We start from the raw sequence: 26387 nt of genomic DNA, 5'->3' as shown, positions 1-26387 counted from the left end.
GCTTCATACTCGTCGCCAAACCCACTGGCTCCATGTCATCTACAAGACCCTGCTAGGTAAAGTCCCCCCTTATCTCAGCTCGCTGGTCACCATAGCATCTCCCACCTGTAGCACACGCTCCAGCAGGTATATCTCTCTAGTCACCCCCAAAACCAATTCTTTCTTTGGCCGCCTCTCCTTCCAGTTCTCTGCTGCCAATGACTGGAACGAACTACAAAAATCTCTGAAACTGGAAACACTTATCTCCCTCACTAGCTTTAAGCACCAACTGTCAGAGCAGCTCACAGATTACTGCACCTGTACATAGACCACCTATAATTTAGCCCAAACAACTACCTCTTTCCCAACTGTATTTAATTTTTATTTATTTATTTATTTTGCTCCTTTGCACCCCATTATTTTTATTTCTACTTTGCACATTCTTCCATTGCAAAACTACCATTCCAGTATTTTACTTGCTATATTGTATTTACTTTGCCATCATGGCCTTTTTTGCCTTTACCTCCCTTCTCACCTCATTTGCTCACATTGTATATAGACTTGTTTATACTGCATTATTGACTGTATGTTTGTTTTTACTCCATGTGTAACTCTGTGTCGTTTTATCTGTCGAACTGCTTTGCTTTATCTTGGCCAGGTCTCAATTGTAAATGAGAACTTGTTCTCAACTTGCCTACCTGGTTAAATAAAGGTAAAATAAAAATAAATAAATAAAAATTGTAGGGATGGTGCCAGGTTTCCTTCAGACGTAACGCTTGGCATTCAGGCCAAATAGTTACATTTTGGTTCCATCAGACCAGAGAATCTTGTTTTTCATGGTCTTAGAGTGTTTAGGTGCCTTTTGGCAAACTCCAAGCGGGCTGTCATGTGCCTTTTAATGAACAATGGCTTCGTATGGCCACTCGACCATAAAGGCCTGATTGGTGAAGTGCAGCAAAGGTGGTTATATCCTTCTGGAAGGTTCTCCCATCTCCACAGAGGAACTCTCGAGCTCTGTCAGTGACCATCGGGTTCTTGGCCACCTCCCTGACCAAGGCCATTCTCCCCCAATTGCTCAGTTTGACCAGACGGCCAGCTCTAGGAAGTTTCTTGGTGGTTCCAAACTTCTTCCATTTTAGAATGATGGAGGCCACCGTGTTCTTGGGGATCTTCAATGCTGCAAAAATGTTTTGGTACCCTTCCCCAGATCTGTGCCTCGACACAATCAAGTCTTAGAGCTCTATGGACATTTCCTTCCACCTCATGGCTTGATTTTTGCTCTGCCATGCACTGTCATCTGTGGGACCTTATATAGACAGGTGTGTGCCTTTCCAAATCATGTCCAATCAATTGAATTTACCACAGGTGGACTCCAATAAAGTTTTAGAAACATCTCAAGGATGATCAATTGAAACAGGGTGCACCTGAGTTCAATTTCGAGTCTCATAGCAAAAGGTCTGAATACTTATGTAAATTCGTTATTTCTGTTTTTAATAAACATGCATCCTGGGGTATTGTGTGTAGATTAATGTAGGAATTTGGAAAAATAACATTTCAATCCATTTTAGAATAAGGCTGTGACGTAACAAAATGTGGAAAAAGTCAAGGGGTCTGAATACTTTCCGAATGCACTGTAGGCACCAAGCTAGAACCCTGTGTTCAGTGCATGTGTGGGGTCCGATATGACCTTGAGGCTATTGGCTGCTGATGGTCTCAAGATTTTGGCCTTGAGCTGCACTGTCAGGTTACCAAACAATGTAGCAATGCCATAGCGTAGGATTGATGCATTGATGGATCTATAAAAGAGGAGCATGATCTGGTTAACTCCATAGACCCTGAGGCAACACAGGAAGTGCTGGATGCGTGAGCATGCGCTCTCCACATCGGTGCACCAGCACAGCCCACTGTCAATGTGGACCCCCAGGTACTTGTAAGAGTTCACCTGCTCAATGTTCTCTCTGTGTACCACAATGGGGCTGTTGGACTTAGGGTCAGTGATCATCTCCTCAGTTTTTTTCACATTCATTATACCGTCTGGTGAATCCTTCAAACTCTGCCTTGTACCCGTTGGTGTCAAAGCCTTTGTTTAAGAGCCCTAGGACATCGGTGTCTTCCGAGAACTTAACCACGTAGTCGTTTGTATACAGCGTGAAGAGGAAAGGGTGATAGAGGACAGGGGAATACCATTACAAGTGTGAATCATTTTGAATAAGATGAGTTTTGTGGTGGCAGCATCATGTTATGGGTACACTTGGTACCGGTTGGGGAGTATGTTACGATCAAAAGAAAAATGAAAGGAGAAAAGGATAGGTAAGAAGTTAGAGGAAAACAAGCCATAGTCTACTGAAAGCTAACCCTGGATAGTTATATTTTTCAGTGTAACAATTACACAAATTCTAATGCCAAAGACACACCAGAATGGCTTTCCAAGAGGTGTTGAGTGTTCATGAAATAATCTTGTAGTCCCAGTCCTGACCTAAATCTGCTTGTAAATCAGTGACAAGAATTGAATGTTGTTGTCCATCAATGAATCTCAATCAAATTTACTGAGCTTGAGTATTTTTGATAAAAGCAATGGATATGTTGCCATTAAAGTCATGCAAGGCTAGAAGAATATTTTTCAAAATGATTCACAACTGTAATGGCTGCCAAAGGTGCTTCCACCACATGTAAGGGGTGCATAACTGGTGCAGGGAAGTCAGACGCAGGAGAGCAATAACTAGGTAATAGCCAGAGCAGTTTAATACCAAAACCAACGGCATCAAGAAAATAACAACATGGGTACAAAACCCGACACGCACCAATCAACATGTGCACAAGCACTTACAACAAACAATACCACACAAAGACATGGGGGGAACAGAGGGTTAAATACACAACACGTAATGAGAGAAATGAAAACCAGGTGTGTGGGAAAACAAGACAAAACAAATAGAAAATGAAAAATGGATCGGTGATGGCTAGAAGACCGGTGACGTCAAGGAGAGGAACCGACTTCAGCAGAAGTCGTGACACCACATATTAACTCTGGGGTGTGAAGACACGTCATTAACACATTTTCATTTCTTATTTTTGTATTCATTTGTAAAATGTTCTATAATTTTTATTTTACTTTGAAAAAGAGGAGCAAATTGTGTAGATCTATAGGAAATAAATCTAGCCTTGCACGTCTCTTTTTAGATTACATTTTAAGGCAGCAAAATGTGAAGATCGTACAAGGGGTGTGTAGACTAGTGACTGTATGTAGAAGCATGCACATGCAATCCCGCCTTCATGAAGTGCATTAACATCACCAAAAATTGTTGATAGAAAAATTGTTTAATTATTGATATCAAATATGTAATTATTATTATAAAAAAAGATATATAACAATATAAAGATGTTATGAATATATGTTAAAACGTCCATGTGCTTATGCTACTCAGGGAAACATGTAGACATATTGAATTTCTTTCTCAAGCACATTCTCAAGTCTGTGTATGGACATTACACATTTTCACAGGCTTCTCATTTATAAACCATAAGTAAAGCATTAAGATTTCTTGATTTAATTCCTTCCCCCCAAGACATGTTTTCACACTTGCACAAAATTGCTGTACGAGTGCACTAGACAAATTAGGTCAGTGTATCCTGAAATTATATGAAATTAACAAATCGAATACATTAAGCGTGCACAGTAGTGAATCCTTGCAGAAGCTTAAAGCCCTGCAGTTTGGTTTCATAAGGAGTGAGGGAAAGCCAGCCACAGTGCTCAGTCGACAGCTCCGTTTCCTACTTGCTGAGACTGCTCACACACGCTGGCTGGGCTACTGTACGTGAGTAAAACAGTGATTGGTCGTGGGATCTGCCAGTCAGTGAACAAATCCCCTCTGACTTCCTCTCCTCCTTTCCTGATGCAGCGTGGGAGGAGAGGGAGGGGCGTGGATCTGTCTTCTCTCAGCCATTGAGCCTCTCTCAGCCTGCCTCCGCTTGCTCTTTAGCTCAGCTCGTCACCTGCCCTTGAGTTCCTGTGGATAGATGAGACTGAGTGGAAGCCGTTCTGTAGTCTGGCTCTTCTAAACCCTATCTCTGCTGTATTTTTTATCTCAGGGCTGTTTTCATTCTTTTTTATCCTCTCTGCTCTGGGGCTGTAGTGGAGTTGGGTGGAGTGGAGCATTTGTCCCTGGCTGGCAGAGCTCCGATGGGAGGCAGCTCTGCCTCTGGCTGGGACTGGGGATGCTGAACGGGGGGAGGGAGGGCCTGTTTCAGCTGGGACAGCAGCTCCAGCAGCAGGGGGAGTACCAGGCCGCCCTACACTGCTTCCTCAGCTCTCTGCTGGGGTTGAGGCATGTGCAGAGCTTTACCTCACTGCCCAACTGCCTGCATCAGGTGAGCCAACGACCTTGATATCTGGACGATCACTCACTCTCCCACACACATGTATACATGCACATACACGCACAAAAATACAGACACGCATACTGTAGATGCATGTTTGCGCACACAAACGTCCAGGGTCAACAGACAAATGCACACACTTTTGGTGTACATACATATGAGCACACAGACACAAAACACACTCACCACAATACTGATACCATACATACTGTAACATACAGTACTGACTGTAAATGCAGTGTGTGTATGCCTGTTACTCATACTGTACATTACCATATACTATACAGACACAAGTCACACTATACATACCAATACAACCTTCACCAATGTGAAACGTCATGTTGCCACTCACAGCACAGGATCAGCATGTTTCCTGTTGACAGTGCACGGTACACGGTGAAGAGAAGGAGTCTGTCTGTCTGTCTAGCACAAGAACAGACAGAAAAATGTCAAATGGCTCTTTTGAATGTAAGTAATATGCCATAACGCCAAACTTGTAAATATGTAATCTGCTCTGCAAGAATAAGAGTGTTTGAACTGGTCCATGTATAGTGTATAATACAGTATGTCAGTACGGAATTACCTACAGTTCTGACAGAGAGGAGTTTCCATTCCTCACCACAATATAGTAGCTGATATGAGAATAGTGGACTGAGAAGGCTCATACATGATGATCTGAGTAGAATGCAGATAGTAAATTCATTGTGTAGCGTATTCATATCATACAATCCTGATATGTGTTTTCCTCTGTGATTACAGATTGCTGAGCTCTTCATCTCCGAAAATAATTGTATCCTTTACACACCAACAGAGGCCTTGTGAAACCAAACCCCTAGCCCTTATCTGACCCCCACTTCCAGAGAACTATTAGTACTATCTTTGCATGAAAAGCCTACACCTGTGAGTATAATGGGGAACAGAAGATTGTTTCCATTTTTGGTGGCAGTGGGCATGGTGAATTCCAGCACAAAATGTGATTTGACTGTACAGAGAATGCACTGTAGAAAGAGTGTCCTTGGGCCAGAATATAATCACGGCTTTGTCCCAGAATGCTCAAGATTTTGAATAGGGCTCAAACCCTGTGTCTTTCTCCTAAGAGGATTTGTAAGTGCTTATCTCCCCACAACACAGAGTATGAGAAAACGAATTAACCTGTATTCTGCAGTGGCTGTGTGTCACCACCACCGCCATTATCCACTATAGGCCAGTGCAGTATAGTGCTCAGATAAGATGGGTGTAGTGTTGCAGGATCTATAACCTCTTCCCATGGCACTCCTATCTGTTACTGAGACACTGAAACACTTTACATGCCAGGTCAACTTATCTGCCTCAGCAAGACCCAGCTCTTCACAACCCATCTCCCAAAATAGGTTGATTTACTGGGCTGACTTCATCAATAGAGCTATTCATAGTCTGCTCATGTCCTCAGAACTCATCTAGTTAAGAGGCTCATCGGTCATGGCAGGATTGTCTTTGGACATGAACCAGACACATAGGATCATGAATAATTATGGCAGAATTGTTAACAGTAACATTATATAAACTTTATAGGCAGAGGTCATGGGTTGCGTCACCATGTGAGCTACTCTGACTACAGCAAGTATATCATTAACACTGTAATGATTCAAAGTAAATATTTTTATTCATTCACAAAGTAATTTGAGTTGTTATTATGGAACTTTATGTGAAACTCAGTATGATCCAGACATGTATTTTTGTCGACACAGAGAACAGGCCAGAATAGTTGGATACATGACAGAGTCAGTTAGAGTCCCTGGTCCCTGAAGACAAATTAAAACAGGATAGTCATGTGGCTGGGCAGAGCCAGAGTTGAACAATGCTCTCTGGGTTGTACAGTTGAAGTCGGAAGTTTACATACACTAGGTTGGAGTCAACCACTCCACAAATTTCTTGTTAACAAACTATAGTTTGGCAAGTCAGTTAGGGCATCTACTTTGTGCATGACACAAGAAAGAGACAAAGGGGAGGCTTGCGAGCTGAAGAACACCATCCCAACCGTGAAGCATGGGGTTAGGAGCATCATGTTGTGGGGGTGCTTTGCTGCGGGAGGGACTGGTGCACTTCACAAAATGGATGGCATCATGAGGCAGGAAAAGTATGTGGATATATTGAAGCAACATCTCAAGACATCAGTCAGGAAGCTAAAGCTTGGTCGCAAATGGGTCTTCCAAATGGACAATGACCCCAAGCATACTTCCAAAGTTGTGGCAAAATGGCTTAAGGACAACAAAGTCAAGGTATTGGAATGGCCATCACAAAGCCCTGACATCAATCCTATAGAAAATTTGTGGGCAGAACTGAAAAAGTGTGTGTGAGTAAGGAGGCCTACAAAACTGACTCAGTTACACCAGCTCTGTCAGGAGGAATGGGCCAAAAGTCACCCAACTTATTGTGGGAAGCTTGTGGAAGGCTACCCAAAACGTTTGACCCAAGTTAAATAGTTTAAAGGCAATGCTACCAAATACTATTTGAGTGTATGTAAACTTCGGTCCCACTGGGAATGTGATTAAATAAATAAAAGCTGAAATAAATCCTTCTCTCTACTATTATTCTGACATTTCACATTCTTAAAATAAAGTGGTGATCCTAACTGACCTAAGACAGGGAATTTTTACTCTGATTCAATGTCAGGATTTGTGAAAAACTGAGTTTAAATGTATTTGGCTAAGGTGTATGTAAACTTCTGACTTCAACTGTATTTGGGGAGGTTCTCAGGGGAGTGAGGGGGATGAAGAGTCAGACTAATCTAGCTGACTGATGGAAACTCATAGATTCACAAGCACAGACTCCATAGCATCAATTCAGCATCAAATGCCAGGATAATAACTCCCTGTTGCTGAAATTCTTCTCAGAGCTGCCAGAATTCAGAAGTGACCTCTGTCCTTCTGGCCAAAATCCATCTTGGCTCCATTTTGTTTATTGACATTTCTTCCATGGAAAGTATACTCATCTGTCAATTCAATTTCACTCTCAAATGATTTTGAAAGATTTGTGGAATCTGTGTGGGTAGCTGATAGGTAGGATGACTGGCAGTGAAGGTGAACAGGTCACCTGTCAGGTGACAGAGGAATGAATGAGACTGAGGCAGGAATTCCTTTAACCATCAAGTGGTATATTTACTGAGAAGTGTGGATTTATGGAGGCACAGAATGCCTGGATTAGATGGAGTTAAGGAAGAGAAAGCAACGAGATCGGGCGATGGCGATTTTCCTCCTTTTAATGAGTGGAGATCTGTCGGACATTTCCACCTGACCTAATTAAAGAGCCCCTGGCCCAGATGAGCAAGTGGCCATGAATTAAAGGGTTTAAAGAAATTTCAAAGCACATTAATTTCAGATTGCACATTTCACTTTGGGCTGATTTCTGTAACTTGCTTGAGGCATCACGTTGTATTGAATGCTTTTTCATGAAAAAGTAGAGATGGATTGAGTGGGTACAGTTAATATGCCAGGAAATACAATGCAGTTCTATCTGTTTGGTAATCCATACTGAATGTATTAGTTGTGAACGCATCTCCAGACATCTGATTTATTGGCCTGTGAAAAGCGCTGTGTCTGTAATGACCATCAACAGTCATTACATCAGTGGCCCAGTAAACCCTGGAGTTAACCCACAACTGTCTGTCATCAGCCCAATTTATTTATTTATTTATTTTTTATTTTACCTTTATTTAACCAGGTAGGCAAGTTGAGAACAAGTTCTCATTTACAATTGCGACCTGGCCAAGATAAAGCAAAGCAGTTCGACAGATAAAACGACACAGAGTTACACATGGAGTAAAAACAAACATACAGTCAATAATGCAGTATAAACAAGTCTATATACAATGTGAGCAAATGAGGTGAGAAGGGAGGTAAAGGCAAAAAAAGGCCATGATGGCAAAGTAAATACAATATAGCAAGTAAAATACTGGAATGGTAGTTTTGCAATGGAAGAATGTGCAAAGTAGAAATAAAAAAATAATGGGGTGCAAAGGAGCAAAATAAATAAATAAATAAAAATTAAATACAGTTGGGAAAGAGGTAGTTGTTTGGGCTAAATTTTAGGTGGGCTATGTACAGGTGCAGTAATCTGTGAGCTGCTCTGACAGTTGGTGCTTAAAGCTAGTGAGGGAGATAAGTGTTTCCAGTTTCAGAGATTTTTGTAGTTCGTTCCAGTCATTGGCAGCAGAGAACTGGAAGGAGAGGCGGCCAAAGAAAGAATTGGTCTTGGGGGTGACTAGAGAGATATACCAATATGTCTACCTCAGCCGGGCTTTTATATACGAGCTATAGGGCTTCATTTTCGGCTGCCATTAAGCGAGTGCAAATCCTAGAGCCAGGATTGGTAATTTACCTGTCTAATATGACCTTGCTTGCACTGAGTTGGGAAGGGTGGCAATATCAGAGGTGTGTCCTTAGAAATGTGCACCAAAGTGCCAATTTCAGTATGCGCTGGTGAGGATATTTAAGAGCAACCGAAAGCTGGTTGCAGTGGTAACCTGGTTGGTTATGGCATTTATTTTGACAACGGAAGGGCAGCCTATCCAACCAGGACGCACAGGGGCCATATGCACATGGAACAAGAGGGATGTGCTTTTCGTGCCCGTAAACCTTGAATTGAGGTACCGGTACATAAAAAAAACAAATGTTCTTGCCCATTTAGTTTAATTTGATTAAAAACCAAGCACAGCAATGAAGGCTGTTTTTTTGTCATGCCCAATGCATTGGCCAAGTAGTTAAGACTATCGATAAAGTGTTTGGCTCATGAGACAATTAGAAATAAATCTTAATCACCAAAATTTTATTAAAAGATCAAGCTTGGCAGTTAAATGTCCATCATGGAATGAGAGATTAGATAATCTGGTGACACTCCTATTTAGATTTTGTTGTTGTTATTTTCCTGCTTGTTTTCCATTTCATTTCATTAACAAACTTTGCCTACATGCTTTTGCATTATTCACAATTCACATACAGCACCAGTCAAAAGTTTGGACACACCTGCTCATTCAAAGGTTTTTCTTTATTTTTACTATTGTATACATTGTAGAATAATAGTAAAGACATCAAAACTATGAAATAACACATTATAACCAAAAAAGGGTTAAACAAATCAAAATAGATTTTAGATTTTACAAAGTAGCCACCCTTTGCCTTGATGACAGCTTTGCACACTCTTAGCATTTGTGAGTAGGTGTGTCCAAACCTTTGACTGGTACTGTAGGTCTACCTGCAGTGCATACTCCATTCGGATGGTACCCATGCCTCTTGTCCAGTTACCAAAGATATGGTCCTCCAAACATAGGCTATTAAAAAATGTCAGTCCTATAATGCCAGGCGTATGCTATATATTGCTTATTGAGAACGTGCCTCACACATACAAAAGAATTTGTGGGAGCCTAGTATTTTTTGTTTGAGGAGAAGTGTGATGCGTAAAGACATTTTGGCCTATACTCCTTGAAACCAATTTCATCTATGTTGACTGTCAAAACACTGGAGCTGTGATCGAATACCCATACTAACATACTGTATACTACATACTTAATGAGTATATACTACATACATTATATTATTAGTTAATTTTAATAAACTTTAAATGAACAGTATCCATTCATTTGAGCATACTAGCACTTTGCCTGTCTGCCGGCAGTTGATGCTGTCGCTATGCAACCTCTTGATAGCTTGTTAGCGTAACAAAGTACTATCTAGACATCATACGAATTCGGGTGTGTTCGTAAATTCAATCTGGAGGGCTAGAGCACGCTCTGGGCATTCGTCGCTCTCGGAGCATTCAGAGCGCACAATGGATGCTTTGGCGGAGGTGTAGGGTTGATCCAAGCATTCTGACTTCACAACGGCAGTCAAGCACCCAAGCCAACTGGCTAACGTTGACTAGCTTGCAAGCTACTTCCAACCACAATTGAGAGAACACCTCACTTTGACCATTTTACTCGCCCTAACAGAGCTCGTTAGGCTGTTTTCATGTTATCCAGAGCATTGGTGCGCGGGTTATATTCAATGGTGTTGAGCGTTCATAAATTCAACAGTTATTCTGCGCTCTGGCACACTCAGACGAGAGTGTTCTGAAATCGGAGTAGATAGCCAGAGCGAATTAACAATGTCCATTGAGAACGCACAACGACTATACCACTTAGCTTTAAGAATGACGTGAATAATCAAGTCAATAAACATTGGGTAGTTAGTTAGATAGCATATAGATAATATACTGGCACGTTCGATGTATTAGTAACCAACTAACGTTACTTTAGGTAGCTAGCTAACATACCGGTACATACTGCATACCGGTAGCATAATGCAATGCTATGCCGTTTGGCCTTTTCTAGGGAGTTTTTCCTAGCCACCGTGCTTCTACACCTGCATTGCTTGCTGTTTGGGGTTTTAGGCTGGGATTCAGTACAGCACTTTGAGATGTCAGCTGATGTACGAAGGGCTTTATAAATACATTTGATTTGATTTGATGATAAGGATAGCGTAGCTAACAAATTGTGGGCCAACGTAACTTATTTGAAAAGTCATTACTTTATTACATTCCTCAACATTTGTCATAATAAATTAAAATAATTCATAAATCGGACTTCGGCTGCATATTACCGCCATTTACTTCAAATCTGAAAATGTTGGGAAGTCAAGCTCATTTTCAGAAGAATTGCATTATGGGCCCTAAAAGCATGGAAATAGTGTCCAATGCTTGTATACATCATACACTACCGTTCAAAAGTTTGGGGTCACATAGAAATGTCCTTGTATTTGAAAGAAAAACATATTTTTTGTCCATTAAAATAACATCAAATTGATCAAAAATACAGTGTGGACATTGTTAATGTTGTAAATGACTATTGTACCTGGAAACTGCAGATTATTTAGGCATACAGAGGCCCATTATCAGCAGCCATCTCTCCTGTGTTCCAATGGCACGTTAGCTAATCCAAGGCAAACTGTTGGATTAGTTAGCTAATCCAGCTGAAAACTGTGGGAGATTTGTACAGGATAAAAGGGATCTTGAAGAAGGAAGGCTATCACTCCATTTTGTAACACCATGTTATACCCTGTGGACGGCACTTATTTGGAGCCAATTTCCTCCTACAACAGGACAATGACCCAAAGCACAGCTCCAAACTATGCAATAACTATTTAGAGAAGAAGCAGTCAGCTGGTATTCTGTCTATAATGGAATGGCCATCACAGTCACAGGATCTCAACCCTATTGAGCTGTTGTGGGAGCAGCTTCACCGTATGGTACATAAGAAGTGCCCATCAAGCCAATCCAATTTGTGGGAGGTGTTTCAGGAAGCATGGGGTGAAATCTCTTCAGATTACCTCAACAAATTGACAACTAGAATGCCAAAGGTCTGCAAGGCTGTAATTACTGCAAATGGAGGATTCTTTGACGAAAGCAAAGCTTGAAGGACACAATTATTATTTCAATTAAAAATCATTATTTATAACCTTGTCAACGTCTTGACTATATTTCCTATTAATTTTCCAATCATTTCATGTATGTTTTCATGGAAAACAAGGACATTTCTAAGTGACCCCAAACTTTTGAACGGTAGTGTATTTTGGAGAATTTAGTATGATATCCGGGAACTTTTGGCATACTAACAATATCTATATCTATGACCAATAAACATCATACATACTCAATTTATGTCATAAATAGTACCGTTAGTGCAGTTAGTATGAGTATTCGAACACAGCTTTGATGTTTTTTTACTGTTGTATTAGTCATGACTGTAGCCTATGACATTTCATAAACTGTAGTATCAATCCACAATGGACTAGGATGAGTATATTCTGTGCCCCCAGCTGAATTGGAGTTGATGACAATGCAAAGACAGAACTTGAAACAACGGCATGCAGTATTAAGCCACGAAACGAGTTGCAAAATGCATCATACCAACTGTATTTCTATATTTTGAAAGTTATATATCTTGATTACTGACATAATGAAAAAAATACCAAAATATATATTTTTTTGCGTGGAGTTTTTAAACAACTTAAATTCAGACATTATGGGTTCAAATACACATATACACTGAGTGTACAAAACATTAGGAACTTTCCATGACAGACTGACCAGCTGAATCCAGGTGAAACCTATGATCCCTTATTGATGTCACTTGTTAAGTCCACTTCAATCAGTCTAGAGACAAAGGGGAGGAGATCACGTTGCAAAGCACCATACTGTGACACATTTTGGAAATATTCAAATAAGGCTTTAGACATTTATAACTCAAAGGAAGTAAACTGAAAGAGAAATGTACTCTTCTGGAGTTGACTGTTTATTCAAAACAACACGAAAAGTCTAAAATGGCAATTAGAGTTACATTTAAGAAACTCTGAGTTGGATTTTACTCCATTTAGTGAAGTTTTAACCCAAAAAATATCAACACCATGACCAGAGTAGTTTTAACACAAAATGGGGGTGGGACCATATAAACTCCATTACATTTGACTCCATACGAGTTTAACTAACTCTTGCGATTTTACTGTGTAGTCATAAAAGTTTAGCCTCTTTCCTTTCACATGGACAGTTATGATCGGGATTTATAGGCTACTGTCTTCATAGGCTACCATTTTGTTATGTTTTCGAAAGAGCAGGCTTACATGTGCCCTTAAAACTGGGCTCAAGGGAGTGGTGCAGGCAGAGGACTCTTTCTTAGTGACACCATGAGTGAGACCAGCTGCTGTGTTTTTCAGATCCAGGTCAAATCATTGGTTTATTTTTTAGCTCTGACAGAGGTAGAAAGCTGTTACCAACATTCTGGTGGCCTGTATTCACTGTATACGACACATACTTTAAAAAAAGCTTTCATTTGTATCTGTCAATAGGTCACACACAACAATTCAGAAATAGAACCAAGCAAAGGCTGGTCTCACGTGCAACAGAGAGCTCCTACTTTTAAGTAGGCTGTTTATGTCTGGGTTTATTTTAGGCACATTTTCCTTGCCAAGTGTAAATGGTGTTGACTTACAAAGGGATGCATTTATTTCAGCATGCAGAATGCCTTTGACAAAGTGAACAAACTCGGCTCCTGAGTCTATATTTAGGGAAAACACATATTTAGTGTGTTATTATGGAATCAGATACAAGAGACTCTGGCACATCAACATGGACAAACAAGAGACTGTCCAGATTATTATAGTTCAGGCCTTCACAGAGAATCTTGGAATCTATGATTACAGTCTCTTGCCTGTTTAGAATGTTGGAATCTATGATTACAGTTGCTTGTCTGTTTAGAATGTTGGAATCTATGATTACAGTTGCTTGTCTGTTTAGAATGTTGGAATCTATGATTACAGTTGCTTGTCTGTTTAGAATGTTGGAATCTATGATTACAGTTGCTTGTCTGTTTAGAATGTTGGAATCTATGATTACAGTTGCTTGTCTGTTTAGACTGTTGGAATCTATGAATACAGTCGCTTGTCTGTTTAGAATGTTGGAATCTATGATTACAGTTGCTTGTCTGTTTAGAATGTTGGAATCTATGATTACAGTTGCTTGTCTGTTTAGAATGTTGGAATCTATGATTACAGTTGCCTGTCTGTTTAGAATGTTGGAATCTATGATTACAGTTGCTTGTCTGTTTAGAATGTTGGAATCTATGATTACAGTTGCTTGTCTGTTTAGAATGTTGGAATCTATGATTACAGTTGCCTGTCTGTTTAGAATGTTGGAATCTATGATTACAGTTGCTTGTCTGTTTAGAATATTGGTGATGAGCTTGTTACTTGCTGAGGTCACGTTCAGGAGCCATTAAAAACAACACATTGTAGTTGAGCCTGGCGACAGCACTGTTTCTGACTTCAACAACTGACTTAATCCCTGAGAGAACTGATCCTTCACCTATATAAACAGACGGCAAGGCCCTGCAGTTCATTCAGGCTGAGAAGATGTTCTATGAGGTTGCTCTGATCGAGCTCACTGCTGTTCAGGGGAGCACAGGCAAGTACATCTAGATCTATACCATGGGAACATTAAGGGGGTATTATCACTCTAACTTGGTGATTAGGGAGTGTCGTAATGGTACCCAAGGAAATGCAATTGCTAGAAGCCAACTTTGCGGTATACAGTATGACATACAGTGTGTGTGTGTGTGTGGGGGGGGGGTTACCTAGTGTTCACCTAAAGTGTCCAGTCATCGGTCACCTGCTGCCTCTCCTCTACAGACGTATGCATTCATCTCTGTCTTTCTGTCTGTCTCTCTGTCTGTCTGCCAGGAGGCTACTCTCTGTCTCTCTTTCTCTGTCTGTCTGACAGGAGGCTGCTCTTAGTTTGTCTGCCTAGAGGCTGCTATCTGTCTGTGTGCCCGGGAGGCTGCTGTCTGTCTGCCGGGAGGCTGCTCTCTGTCTGTCTGCCGGGAGGCTGCTCTCTGTCTGTCTGCCGGGAGGCTGCTCTCTGTCTGACTGCCGGGATGCTGCTCTCTGTCTGTCTGCCGGGAGGCTGCTCTCTGTCTGTCTGCCGGGAGGCTGCTCTCTGTCTGACTGCCGGGAGGCTGCTCTCTGTCTGACTGCCGGGAGGCTGCTCTCTGTCTGTCTGCCGGGAGGCTGCTCTCTGTCTGTCTGCTGGGAGGCTGCTGTCTGTCTGCCGGGAGGCTGCTGATGCTGCAGCGGCTCAGTGTTGCGTGGGCCGGAGGTAGCAGGAGTTATGAGACAGACAGGGAAGACTAATGGCCATGCTAGGCATTATCTCATAAAGAGTTGTGTGGCGCCATGGAATACTGAGGCCCCTGATTCAGCACTGTGCCTGCTCTCTGCTTCTGGAATCACAATCACTCCACCAACCTTCTGTCTCTCTCTCTCTTCAATCTCCTGTTCAAACCTTTGCCCATTTCCACATTCTCTCATTCTCCGTCAAATATATTGGACCTACCCTATTTCCTATTCTTTCTTTTACCTCATCCTGTTCAAAGTTTCCGTCTGCCTATTGCCATTTCTGAACCACTTTACTTTTCCTTTTACCTCTCTGTAACATTAGGCTGTAAACGCTTCTATGTAGGCTAATCTCCACTTCCAACAGGGTCAGGTCAGTTGTGTATTTGCCTGTGTAAGCTGGTAGCTGTGTCACTGCTCTTGTGGGCGTGGTGAGTGTTTTGTTTTGACTCACAGTATCTTCTCCCTGCCCTCTTACCTCTGCTCCTCTGCTCACTATCCTGTTGGCTCCACTGTATCCTGCTGTTCAAACTCCATTCTCATCTCCACACTGCCAGCCCTGCCAGAGACCACGTCGCCAGCCTTTTGGATTCTGTTTACTTGCTGTGGAGAGAGGCAGAGACAGAGCGAGAGGGAGTTAGGGGGATAGAAAGAGAGAGAGGGATAGAGTGTGAGAAAGAGAAGGATAGAGACAGACATTAGCGGGCAGCTGACTGCGTCTGATTACATGACCTGTGTGTGTGTAACAGGCCCCCAGGAGGAGGCTTTGCTGGGCTCAGCAGGGACAGGATGGGCGTCCTCAGAGGAGCTATCGGATCAGGCTTCCCAGGCACAGCACCTGGAGCAGCTAGCCCAGCTCTGCATCGTGAGTAAAAGGTGCGTAGAGATGAATAACGTGAAAGGCTGTTTCCGCTGTGTGTTACAATACTGTATGTAATTAAAAATAGGCTAATTTATTATGTGTTCTGTGTGTCTAAAGGCTCTCTGGGCCCAGTGAACAAGTAGAACACAAAATGTCCTCACTTGCAATAAGGACAGTGTTGCTTAGTACTGTTGGTTTTCCTCTCATTAAAAAAGATGTGTAGCTGTTTCTGTTCTGCTGACCTTTCTGTACTTTTGTTGGTCTATACTGGGTTTCAAGTAAGGACGGGATGAACAAGTAGAGAATTATCTTGTTAAAATGCCTGTTATACACTGAGTGTACAAAACATTAGGAACGGTATTTTTTATATTGATAATTCAATCTAATATAATTGTTTTTATTTTTTATATCGCTAATTACATTTTTAATATCAATAATGTAATTGTGTATATGAATAATTGTCAAATTCTGCATATATTAGTATACACCAGTGGTGGAAAAGTACCCAATTGACATACTTGAGTAAAAGTAAAGATACCTTAATAGAAAATGACTTAAGTAAAAGTCACCCAGTAAAATAATACTTGAGTAAAAGTCTAAAAGTATTTGGTTTTAAATATACTTAAGTATCAAAAGTAAGAGTAAAAGTATGAATAATAAAATAAATCTTATATTAAGCGAACTAGACGGCACACTTTTCTTGTTTTTTTAATTTACGGATAGCCAGGGGCACACGCCAACACTCAGATATCATTTAAAAACTAAGCATTTGTGTTTAGTGAGTCCGCCAGACCATAGGCAATACGGATGACCAGGGATGTTTTCTGTTTAGTGAGTCCGCCAGACCATAGGCAATACGGATGACCAGGGATGTTTTCTGTTTAGTGAGTCCGCCAGACCATAGGCAATACGGATGACCAGGGATGTTTTCTGTTTAGTGAGTCCGCCAGACCATAGGCAATACGGATGACCAGGGATGTTTTCTGTTTAGTGAGTCCGCCAGACCATAGGCAATACGGATGACCAGGGATGTTTTCTGTTTAGTGAGTCCGCCAGACCATAGGCAATACGGATGACCAGGGATGTTTTCTGTTTAGTGAGTCCGCCAGACCATAGGCAATACGGATGACCAGGGATGTTTTCTGTTTAGTGAGTCCGCCAGACCATAGGCAATACGGATGACCAGGGATGTTTTCTATTTAGTGAGTCCGCCAGACCATAGGCAATACGGATGACCAGGGATGTTTTCTGTTTAGTGAGTCCGCCAGACCATAGGCAATACGGATGACCAGGGATGTTTTCTGTTTAGTGAGTCCGCCAGACCATAGGCAATACGGATGACCAGGGATGTCTTCTGTTTAGTGAGTCCGCCAGACCATAGGCAATACGGATGACCAGGGATGTCTTCTGTTTAGTGAGTCCGCCAGACCATAGGCAATACGGATGACCAGGGATGTTTTCTGTTTAGTGAGTCCGCCAGACCATAGGCAATACGGATGACCAGGGATGTCTTCTGTTTAGTGAGTCCGCCAGACCATAGGCAATACGGATGACCAGGGATGTCTTCTGTTTAATGAGTCCGCCAGACCATAGGCAATACGGATGACCAGGGATGTCTTCTGTTTAGTGAGTCCGCCAGACCATAGGCAATACGGATGACCAGGGGTGTTTTCTGTTTAATGAGTCCGCCAGACCATAGGCAATACGGATGACCAGGGATGTCTTCTGTTTAGTGAGTCCGCCAGACCATAGGCAATACGGATGACCAGGGATGTTTTCTGTTTAGTGAGTCCGCCAGACCATAGGCAATACGGATGACCAGGGATGTTTTCTGTTTAGTGAGTCCGCCAGACCATAGGCAATACGGATGACCAGGGATGTCTTCTGTTTAGTGAGTCCGCCAGACCATAGGCAATACGGATGACCAGGGATGTTTTCTGTTTAGTGAGTCCGCCAGACCATAGGCAATACGGATGACCAGGGATGTTTTCTGTTTAGTGAGTCCGCCAGACCATAGGCAATACGGATGACCAGAGATGTCTTCTGTTTAGTGAGTCCGCCAGACCATAGGCAATACGGATGACCAGGGATGTTTTCTTGATAATTGTGTGAATTGGACCCTTTCTGTCCTGCTATGCATTCAAAACGTAACGAGTACATTTGGGTTTCAGGGAAAACATATGGAGTAAAAAGTACATTATTTTCTTTAGGAATGTAGTGAACTCAAAGTAAAAGTTGTCAAAAATACAAATAGTAAAGTGAAGTACAGATACCCCAAAAAACTACTTAAGTAATACTTTCAAGTATTTATGATTAAGTACTTTACACCACTGGTATAAACTGAGTGTACAAAACATTAACAACCTGCTCTTTCCATCACATACACTGACCAGGTGAATCCAGGTGAAAGCTATAATCCCTTATTGATGTCATCTATTAAATCCACTTAATCAAAGTCGATGAAGGGGATGAGACAGGTTCAAGAAGGATTGTTAAGCCCTGAATCAACTGAGACATGGATTGTATGTGTGTGCCATTCAGAGGGTGATTTAAGTGCTTTTCAACAGGGTATGGTAATAGGTGCCAGGCGCACCGGTTTGAGTCTGTCAAGAATGGTTGCTGCTGGGATGTTCACGCTCAACCGTTGACTGTGTGTCCGCGTTCCAAAGGAAAATAAGCCAACTTGACACAACTGTGGGAAGCTTTGGAGTCAATATGGGCCAGCATCCCTGTGGAGCGCTTTGGACACCTTGCAGTGTCAATGCCCCGACGAATTGAGGCTGTTCTGAGGGCAAAAGAGGGTGCAACTCAATATTAGGAAGGTGCTTCTAATGTTTTGTCCACTCAGTATAGATGGTATAATATACAGTATTGACCAGGGGCATTCAACTATTACTAGGTCAGGAACCTGCTGATTTCCTGTTATACCTGATAATTGCACCCACCTGGTGTCCCAGGTCTAAATCAGTCCCTGATTAGAGGGGAACAATGAAAACATGCAGTTGGAACAATAAATAAATGCAGTGGAACTGGCTTCAGGGTCCAGAGTTGAGTTTGAGGGGTATAGAGGCAAAAAAAAGGCTGTAGTTATATTTATGCTGTGTATTTTGATACTCAGTCTAGCTCTTTTTACTTTGCAAAGGCTGTATATGAGAGTACAATATCTTTAAAAGGTGATTAACAGTGATATTACTGTCTCACAGAGACATTGTTTGCATTGTTTACATAGAACATTTCTGAACTGTCTATGTGGTGGAACAGTCTCCAAAATGGTTAGCTTTTCTTTTCTTATTTCTAACAGAAATGTACTGTATTTAAACCGTAGATTGTCTCACATCTTCAGTTGATTGAACTCAGTAACACATTTCCCCCCCCCCCCTGATTGTTAGTGAAAGACGGATTATATCTTTATAGTGCTTTGAACATATGTCATCAGGATGGATATTTCCTCATCCAATAAACAAGTGCAGGAATAAGTGTTTGCATCCGTGGTCCCCATGCAAAAGCCACCTGGTTAATTTCACTTGAGGAGTTGGAGAAAAGGGCCACCATCTCTAATGTTACCAGAACACAGGGATCTGGTCCTTGATGCAGGGGTACTCTGTTAGGCCACAAAGACAGTAACATCAACATTTATTTGTCCATGTTGTCATTGGTTGGAAGATTAAAGCATTAAGCCTGATTGTCTTGAGAGGGTGGAAGGGGGGAAACAGGTGCATAGGGAGAGGGGTGTGATGGTTGGATAAGGTGAGGAAGCTGGTTCATCTTGAATGAGATTGTAGAGATTATTTATGGCTGTACCCAGGGTCTTGTGTTTCTGGACAAACAATGACAAGCACTAGTTGGTTTCTGCTGTTTGACCTCATTCTTGTACAATACTTTTGGTTTTGGGTCTCCAGCACAATGGTCTCATTGACTAGACGTAACATAGTACATGTACATTTAAATATATGTTTTGATTGGTATGGTTACATATGACAGATGGTTACTGAAGGCAAAAACTAAAGTGGGTGGATTGGTCGGCGTATAACCCAAAGGTTGCGAGTTCGAATCTCATCAGGGACAATTTTAGCATTTTAACTAATTAGTAACGGTTTTGGTACTTACTACTTTTTAGCTACGTTGCAAGTACTTGTTACTTAATGTAGCCGATGTGAAATGGCTAGCTTGTTAGCGGTGGTGCGCCAGAGTCCCTGGTTCGAGCCCGGGTATGGGCGAGGGGACAGACTAAAGTTATACTGTTACATTAACACTTAACCCTATTAGCTAACCCTACCCGTAAACCTAAACTTAACCCTAACTTCAACCCTAACCCCTAATCCTAACCCCTAGACTAGCTAACTTCAGCCACCTAGCTAGAATTTGTGATCTAATAAGAGATAACTGGAAGAGATGGACAGGAACTTATTTTGGACTAATATAACAGGCTGTTGTAGTCGCCATACCCATCTTCTCTTGTGGTGCTTCCTGAATCTTTCAACGCTGTGGCAGGAAGTCCTTCAGCCGTTGAAGGGCTTCTCTGTACTTTGGCGATAGGATGTCCTCAAAGGACATTCTAAACAGTGCAAAAGGACACCTGGCCATTACTAATTGAAGGGAATAATGGTTGTGGAACAGCGATCCTGAAATCTGCCACACTAAACGGGACTTGCTCTCATCTATGGCCACACATGAGGGTGATGAATGACCTTGCGTGGTGTTACCCACGGGCAGATACAGATACAGAGAGCACAGCAGAGTTGAAATCTGTAATGCCATGCTATGCCCACCTAACTCTGTTCCAGAGGGGGATAGCCATGGAAGGGTGCAGAGTAAACCAACCTGTGGGGGCCATGGCATTTGTAATTCACACTGGAACCAGGATGAGGGCAGCAGCTTGGCAGTTGGCAGGCCCTGGACGTTTCCACTGGCTTCATAAGGTTGGGTCTATGGCCCTGAGCCCACAGCCCTATCGGCCCAGCCTCGTTGCTCCAAATCTAATCACAGCTCAGCCCACGTGTGTTTGTATTTGTCATGCTGCTCTGCTTCAAACACCGACATCGATCCTCACACCTGACAATGCAGCACGTCCCACTAAGCTTGATTAAGGTCAGCCATTGTTGTGCTCCCTGAAAGGACTTATTTATGGGATTAAATTAACCAAGGGTGCCAGACAATATATATTTCAGCCCGAATCCAAGCCCAGGTTGATTCTTTGGAATGACATGAACTGCTTTTTCTAGTTCAAGTGTTATGAGCATACTGATACAAAAATAATCTACTGATACTACTGATACAAACTACTACTGATACAAAAATTATCCATAAAATGTTACTTATCTATGTGTTCCTCTCCTTTGTCTTTCAGACCTCATCTTGCTTTAGAGTACAGTGGGAAAGCCACTAAGATCCATCAGAGGGCCTTTGGCAACGACCACCCCATCACAGACAGGAGTCTGGAGCTGCTGGCCACCGTCTACGCAGAGATCGGCAAGACAGAATACTCAGGTAAAAGCCATAGACATGCTGAGTAAAGACATAAAAGCCATAGACTTATTGAAATGGTCATGAGTGTGGCTGAGTGTGACAGCATGTACTGTACTGGCAGTATGGCAGACAAGCCTTCCTTACAGCACGCAGGCAGACGAAGAGTTTTATATTTGATAGTTTGTGGTTAAAAATGCACACTGTACACTGAGAGGTGATGTAGTGTAGACCTTGTCACCACGTTAACACAAAGCACTCTCCAGTGGCATGACAAACCCAAGAACAACCACCTTGCCTCAGCTCACACACCGCACTGTAAGTGGCATACAGAATTCCAATTAACCTTCGTACTCTACGATGTCAGCTCAAGGAAATGTTAAATTAAATAACACACTGACTGTGCTGTTGGACATCAAAGTGGTTTTATATAGAGCTGAACATAAAATACTTTGACAGTTTGAGGCCACTGTAATGTTGTGCTCATGCTTCGCTTGCATCAAGAGGAAGATGCATTTTCTATTATTTCCCAAAGTTTACATTTTTAGGGAAGAGAGGTCTGCATTGGGTAAAATGTGACCTAGATGTTAAGATCAACTGTTGAGTCAGCTTTCACAGACTCGGAGGCTCAGTAAAGCAGGTTATTTAGAACCTGGGTTGCTAAGACAACAGTTCACATTGTACGTTGTCATTAATTCCGGTTGACCTTCTTGGCCATATCCTAGGTAAAATAGATTTGTAAATAAATACAGAGAACAGCTGAAGCAAGAACACAGTTTGTCTTTGCAATGTAATCCAGGTCACTGTCAGGGTACCCGTTTCATCCAAATGACTCTGTTTTCTCTCTGTGTAACCTTAACTTAGTTTCATACACAAAGTGTGATTTCTCTGTGACTTAAAATTGCTGTCATGGAGTTGTCATTGTGGGTGTGTGCTGCACGCCTCCTATAAATTCCTTTATTGATAGTTGGGCCGTCTACATGTTGCTTATTCATTCTATTGCACAGCTATCATAACACATTGCTAGTGTATTGCTTTGTGACTGTGTACATGGCCATGATGGAGTCAACACAGAAATGTTTGTTTTGTATTTTGAACTTTCATCTTCAGCTCTATCTACCCAGTATTTGTCTGCATGTTTACTTGTACCTTGACTCCAGGTTCCATTGACAGTTAGAGACTAATGTTGACTCATGGTTAACTCCTTAGACTCCCTGGACCAGTGTGTGTCAGTGCTGTCCAAGAGGTTTGCTTCTGCCGAGTCCTTCAGAGACAAACTCAACAACGGTCTTCCCCATTCCCACTCCCATTCCCATCGGGAGAAACACTCCGATGTCTGGCACAGGAAAGACCCCAGTCCACAGGATGACACACCAAAACCGAAGGTGACACTCTTTTGTTAAGAATACCTTTTTTTTCCAGTCAATGTACTTAAAACTGGTGTCCATTGTGTCCTCACTTCTAATGATATCTCACCCTCTCCTCAGGTCACCAACGGTAAAATCCCTACATCCATACTGAAGAGGTCTGGCTCAGGATCAGACTCGGAGCCCAGCCACAGATGGAAAGGCGAGCGACGGGTCCGGTTCCGGGAGCCTGAGACCACCGTGCATGGTGAGAGAGACATAGCAGGATAAGAGATCAAATACCAAACATAGGGAGGCCATGAGGACAAGACCTGTCCTAGCTTTAAAAGTCTGGGCCCATTCAGTGCATGTAACGAGCCGAGGAGAGATAAAGCGTGTGTGTCAGACTATAGCTGATGGAGAGGGTTACCTTCTGGTGCATTCTCACCTCTACCCAATCACTCTGACTTCTTTACTGCACTCGGAGGCCCTGGTCTGCAGAAACAAGAAACACGTTTATCATTGGACTGACTCAGCTCTATTCCACTGGGTTTGGGGAGTTAAACACTCACTATATCAAAATGTATAAAGCAATTCTTAGTAATACATTGGTGAGATATACTGCTAAATCTACTGTTCTCCTCATTCTCTATGGGGCAATGTACCTCACAAAGGGGTCTGCATTGTTATGGCGTAGCTGTAAAAGAAAATGAACAAGATACAGTAAAATCCTGTGATTAGATCGTAAAACACTGTCCCTTGAGGATACTGTAGTATTTAATGCAATGCTGAATTTAGAAAAAGAACAAACATGTTCAAGTGATTTACACTTCATGATGAATTATGCATGCAAATGAGTCAGCATACAATCTGTGACACAGAGATAGCTAATTACGTGCAGCCATCCATTGTAGCTGTACGCCACTAGGCATGTGTGTACTGTGGCTGCAGCTAGATGTCTAGGTGCAATGTGAAGCTGTTATTTACTTGTTTATTATCTATCGGTTTCGCAGACGTTCCATACTATGACTGTTTAGTTGGTAAGTCTGTCTGAGAGTGGTCCCAATTATTAACTTACTAAGAGCATGAAGCAAGTGTCACCCTTACTGACTGGTCATTACTGACTTGTTATAGTAAACCCGTTTATGGAATACTGTTGTGTGGTGATTCATGTCAAAATATGCCATCGTAGACATTTTAATATTGTACTGTGATGCATGGGTTTTCCTCCCTCCAGTGAGTTCGTTTTGCATGGCCCGTTGCCCCAGGTGGGAGGAATTTGCAGATTAAGTGAAATCTTCACCCACCGGGGCACCGGGCCATGCAAAATGAACTGGCCCATTTGTTTCCACTGTTGATATTGCATATTCCAGTTCAGTATCTGGTGTATGGAACATTTTATACAGTTAACAAAGAGCCATAACCAAAAACACAAAAAAAGCAGGCCTCTAGCTACAATGGGTGGAGAAAATTAATTTTGGAATCAGGAAGATGCCACACCTGAGCGGGCAGACTGGATGAGCCATTGCAATTCGTAAATCATTCAACAGTTTGTTATTGGTCTCTTTTGGTTCACAGCCTATGACACGTCACCGCCACGCCCCCACCTGGCCCTGTTCACCTGCTTGTTTCTGCTGATGTCACTGCTGGGCGTGGTCATGTACAGCACGGACCGCCGGCGCCCACAGCGTGTGTGTGAGGAGCTGGAGGCCTCGCTGGCTGTCTATCTGATACACATGAAACAGCTGCTGTGGGGCTGCTGGATCTGGCTAACCATGCAGTGACTGGGACCCACCGAAGGGGGAGACGTGGAGCAGTGAATTCACTCTCTTCCTCACTACATGTCCCTTAAGGTGTGCTTACCCAGCTTGGTCCACGAGCACACCTCAGTCATACACACTGACTATCTATCTATGGTGTTGAGATGTGCACCCCTACTGCTACGCTCACACCCATATATGGAGAAATGTGTAATCTCAGAGATACAGTACGTATCCTCCACGCCTGTACACTGGTGGTGGGTATGCAGCCATGTTTGTTTTATCGATAAGACGTTTTGCACATCAGCAATGTTGACGCTCACTGATTATGCTCACCTAATTGCTACAATCATTTCCATTTTCCATTCTTGACTAAATCTATTGTATGTGAGTAAATGTTTAATGGATTGCAAAATCAATTGTATTTATTTTATTACAGTACGTAATTTTGTGTACTTAAAAGATTACTACAGATATGAATGTCTATATACCGTATAGTAAGGATTATCACAATATTACGCCTTGTTATTGCACATAATTGAATGTAGAAAATGTGAAAACTGCTTTAAATTGGCAAAAAAAAACACCCTTACTGTCTAAAATAAGGATTATGGATTGAGTCAAGCACAATGTGACCACCTTTTAAAAAGGATTTCTGAAACAGACACAGGACTGCTTCAATTCACAGTGCCAGGTTGATCTAGCAAATTGATTGACAAAGCCATCTTTCTTTTACAGCATAAGAACTGTAGTCTGACCATTTTTAGGTCAGATAAATGTTGTGATCCCAGTTGGACAAAGATGACAACTTCAGCACAATAATATGAATGCTCTCTTTCCTGGGAATGTACTCAAATTCAATGAGTGATTATGACAGTGTACCTCTTGGTAAATGCTAAAATGCCACAAGTAATATCCTCTATCCTCTAAATGTTATTTATTTCTTATATACTGCATATCTGCATCTACTCAAATATCCAATACTTTTGTTTTCTTTACACATTTTGAAAGGGCTTTTGTTGCATTTCTATTTTTTGATTGATCCGATATTCAGGTTTTAATCTTCATGTCAAATGCTTTAAAAGCTGTGGATTATTTGGGGATTGAAACATACTTTAAATTAGAGCAAATGTTTATGATGCAAAGTAAATAAAAGGTATGTACAGCAACTGTACGGTCCAATGATCTAGGGTAAGATGCAGCAACATTGTGACACTAATTGAAGCATCACTGTGGGAACTTCATTAACTGGCACCATTCAAATATAGAGCATTTAGAAATTGAGTCTCTTCTTTACAGGTGTTGAGCTTTAAAGGGCAATGTGATGCTTATCAAATACATGTCAATCTGAGCAATAAAACACAAGACATTGTTTCCAATAATACATATTCTTTATACAGCTTTCAGGGAACACAACTATAGGAAAGAGTCAGTGTTGGAAAAAATCTGAGCAATACGATGCAACCAATGTCTGAATGGAAGAGATACTGAGACTGAAGGTTTTCTCTGCACTCTCAAGCGGAACTACTGTCATTAGCAGCACAAATACCTAGCAAGTAAACATGGCCTGTATCTGCACATTTTGGTTAGTAGCTGCATTTCACTGCTGACAATCTGTATGTGGTCACTTTGAAAGAAGTGCCTTTTAGAAGGATTTCTTAGTTTCTATCTTTTTTTATTTAATTGAATAATTTTAAATAAAACTGTCATTGCATACCAAAGTCAGTGAGGGTGGTGACTAGCTTTTTAAAGTCTAACATGCTTTTGAATTTGTGTGTGTGTGTGTGTGTGTGTGTGTGTGTGTGTGTGTGTGTGTGTGTGTGTGTGTGTGTGTGTGTGTGTGTGTGTGTGTGTGTGTGTGTGTGTTCGCGTGTGTGCTTTGGCGCGAGAGCGAGAGCATGCAGGTGTGCAATAAAATGATGATCCA

The 26387-nt window shown here is 41.8% G+C and overlaps 1 protein-coding gene across 4 annotated transcripts; it reads left to right on the top strand.

Annotated features, from left to right (window-relative positions):
• Positions 1 to 3929: 3929 nt before the first annotated feature.
• On the top strand, positions 3930 to 26185 carry LOC109904083 (uncharacterized). 4 transcript variants are annotated; one of them, XM_031788145.1, is made up of 10 exons: positions 3981 to 4347; positions 4711 to 4824; positions 5116 to 5146; positions 14236 to 14322; positions 15779 to 15905; positions 21239 to 21378; positions 22564 to 22739; positions 22842 to 22968; positions 23714 to 23740; positions 24279 to 26185. In XM_031788145.1, the coding sequence occupies exons 1-10, from the start codon at positions 4195 to 4197 to the stop codon at positions 24482 to 24484; spliced, it is 1188 nt and encodes a 395-aa protein (XP_031644005.1). In that variant the 5' UTR covers positions 3981 to 4194; the 3' UTR covers positions 24485 to 26185. The 4 variants fall into 4 exon arrangements, with proteins under 4 accessions (XP_031644007.1, XP_031644005.1, XP_031644006.1 ...); XM_031788146.1 differs by lacking the exon at positions 4711 to 4824; XM_031788147.1 differs by lacking the exons at positions 4711 to 4824; positions 23714 to 23740 and having other exon boundaries at positions 3930 to 4347.
• The last annotated feature ends 202 nt before the right edge of the window (positions 26186 to 26387 follow it).

The sequence above is a fragment of the Oncorhynchus kisutch genome, linkage group LG14 (genome assembly GCF_002021735.2).
Source record: "Oncorhynchus kisutch isolate 150728-3 linkage group LG14, Okis_V2, whole genome shotgun sequence".
NCBI classification, from domain to species: Eukaryota; Metazoa; Chordata; class Actinopteri; order Salmoniformes; family Salmonidae; genus Oncorhynchus; species Oncorhynchus kisutch.
The sequence above is the reverse complement of the archived record's forward strand: the minus strand, read 5'-3'. Positions and strand labels throughout refer to the sequence as shown.

Bases quoted from the DNA above. Each gene is read 5' to 3' on its own strand.
- LOC109904083 (XM_031788145.1), top strand. From the start codon at position 4,195: ATGCTGAACGGGGGGAGGGAGGGCCTGTTTCAGCTGGGACAGCAGCTC. The intron at 4,825-5,115 runs GTAAGTAATATG...CTGTGATTACAG, and splicing joins GTCAAATGGCTCTTTTGAAT to ATTGCTGAGCTCTTCATCTC. The intron at 14,323-15,778 runs GCAAGTACATCT...TGTGTGTAACAG, and splicing joins TGCTGTTCAGGGGAGCACAG to GCCCCCAGGAGGAGGCTTTG.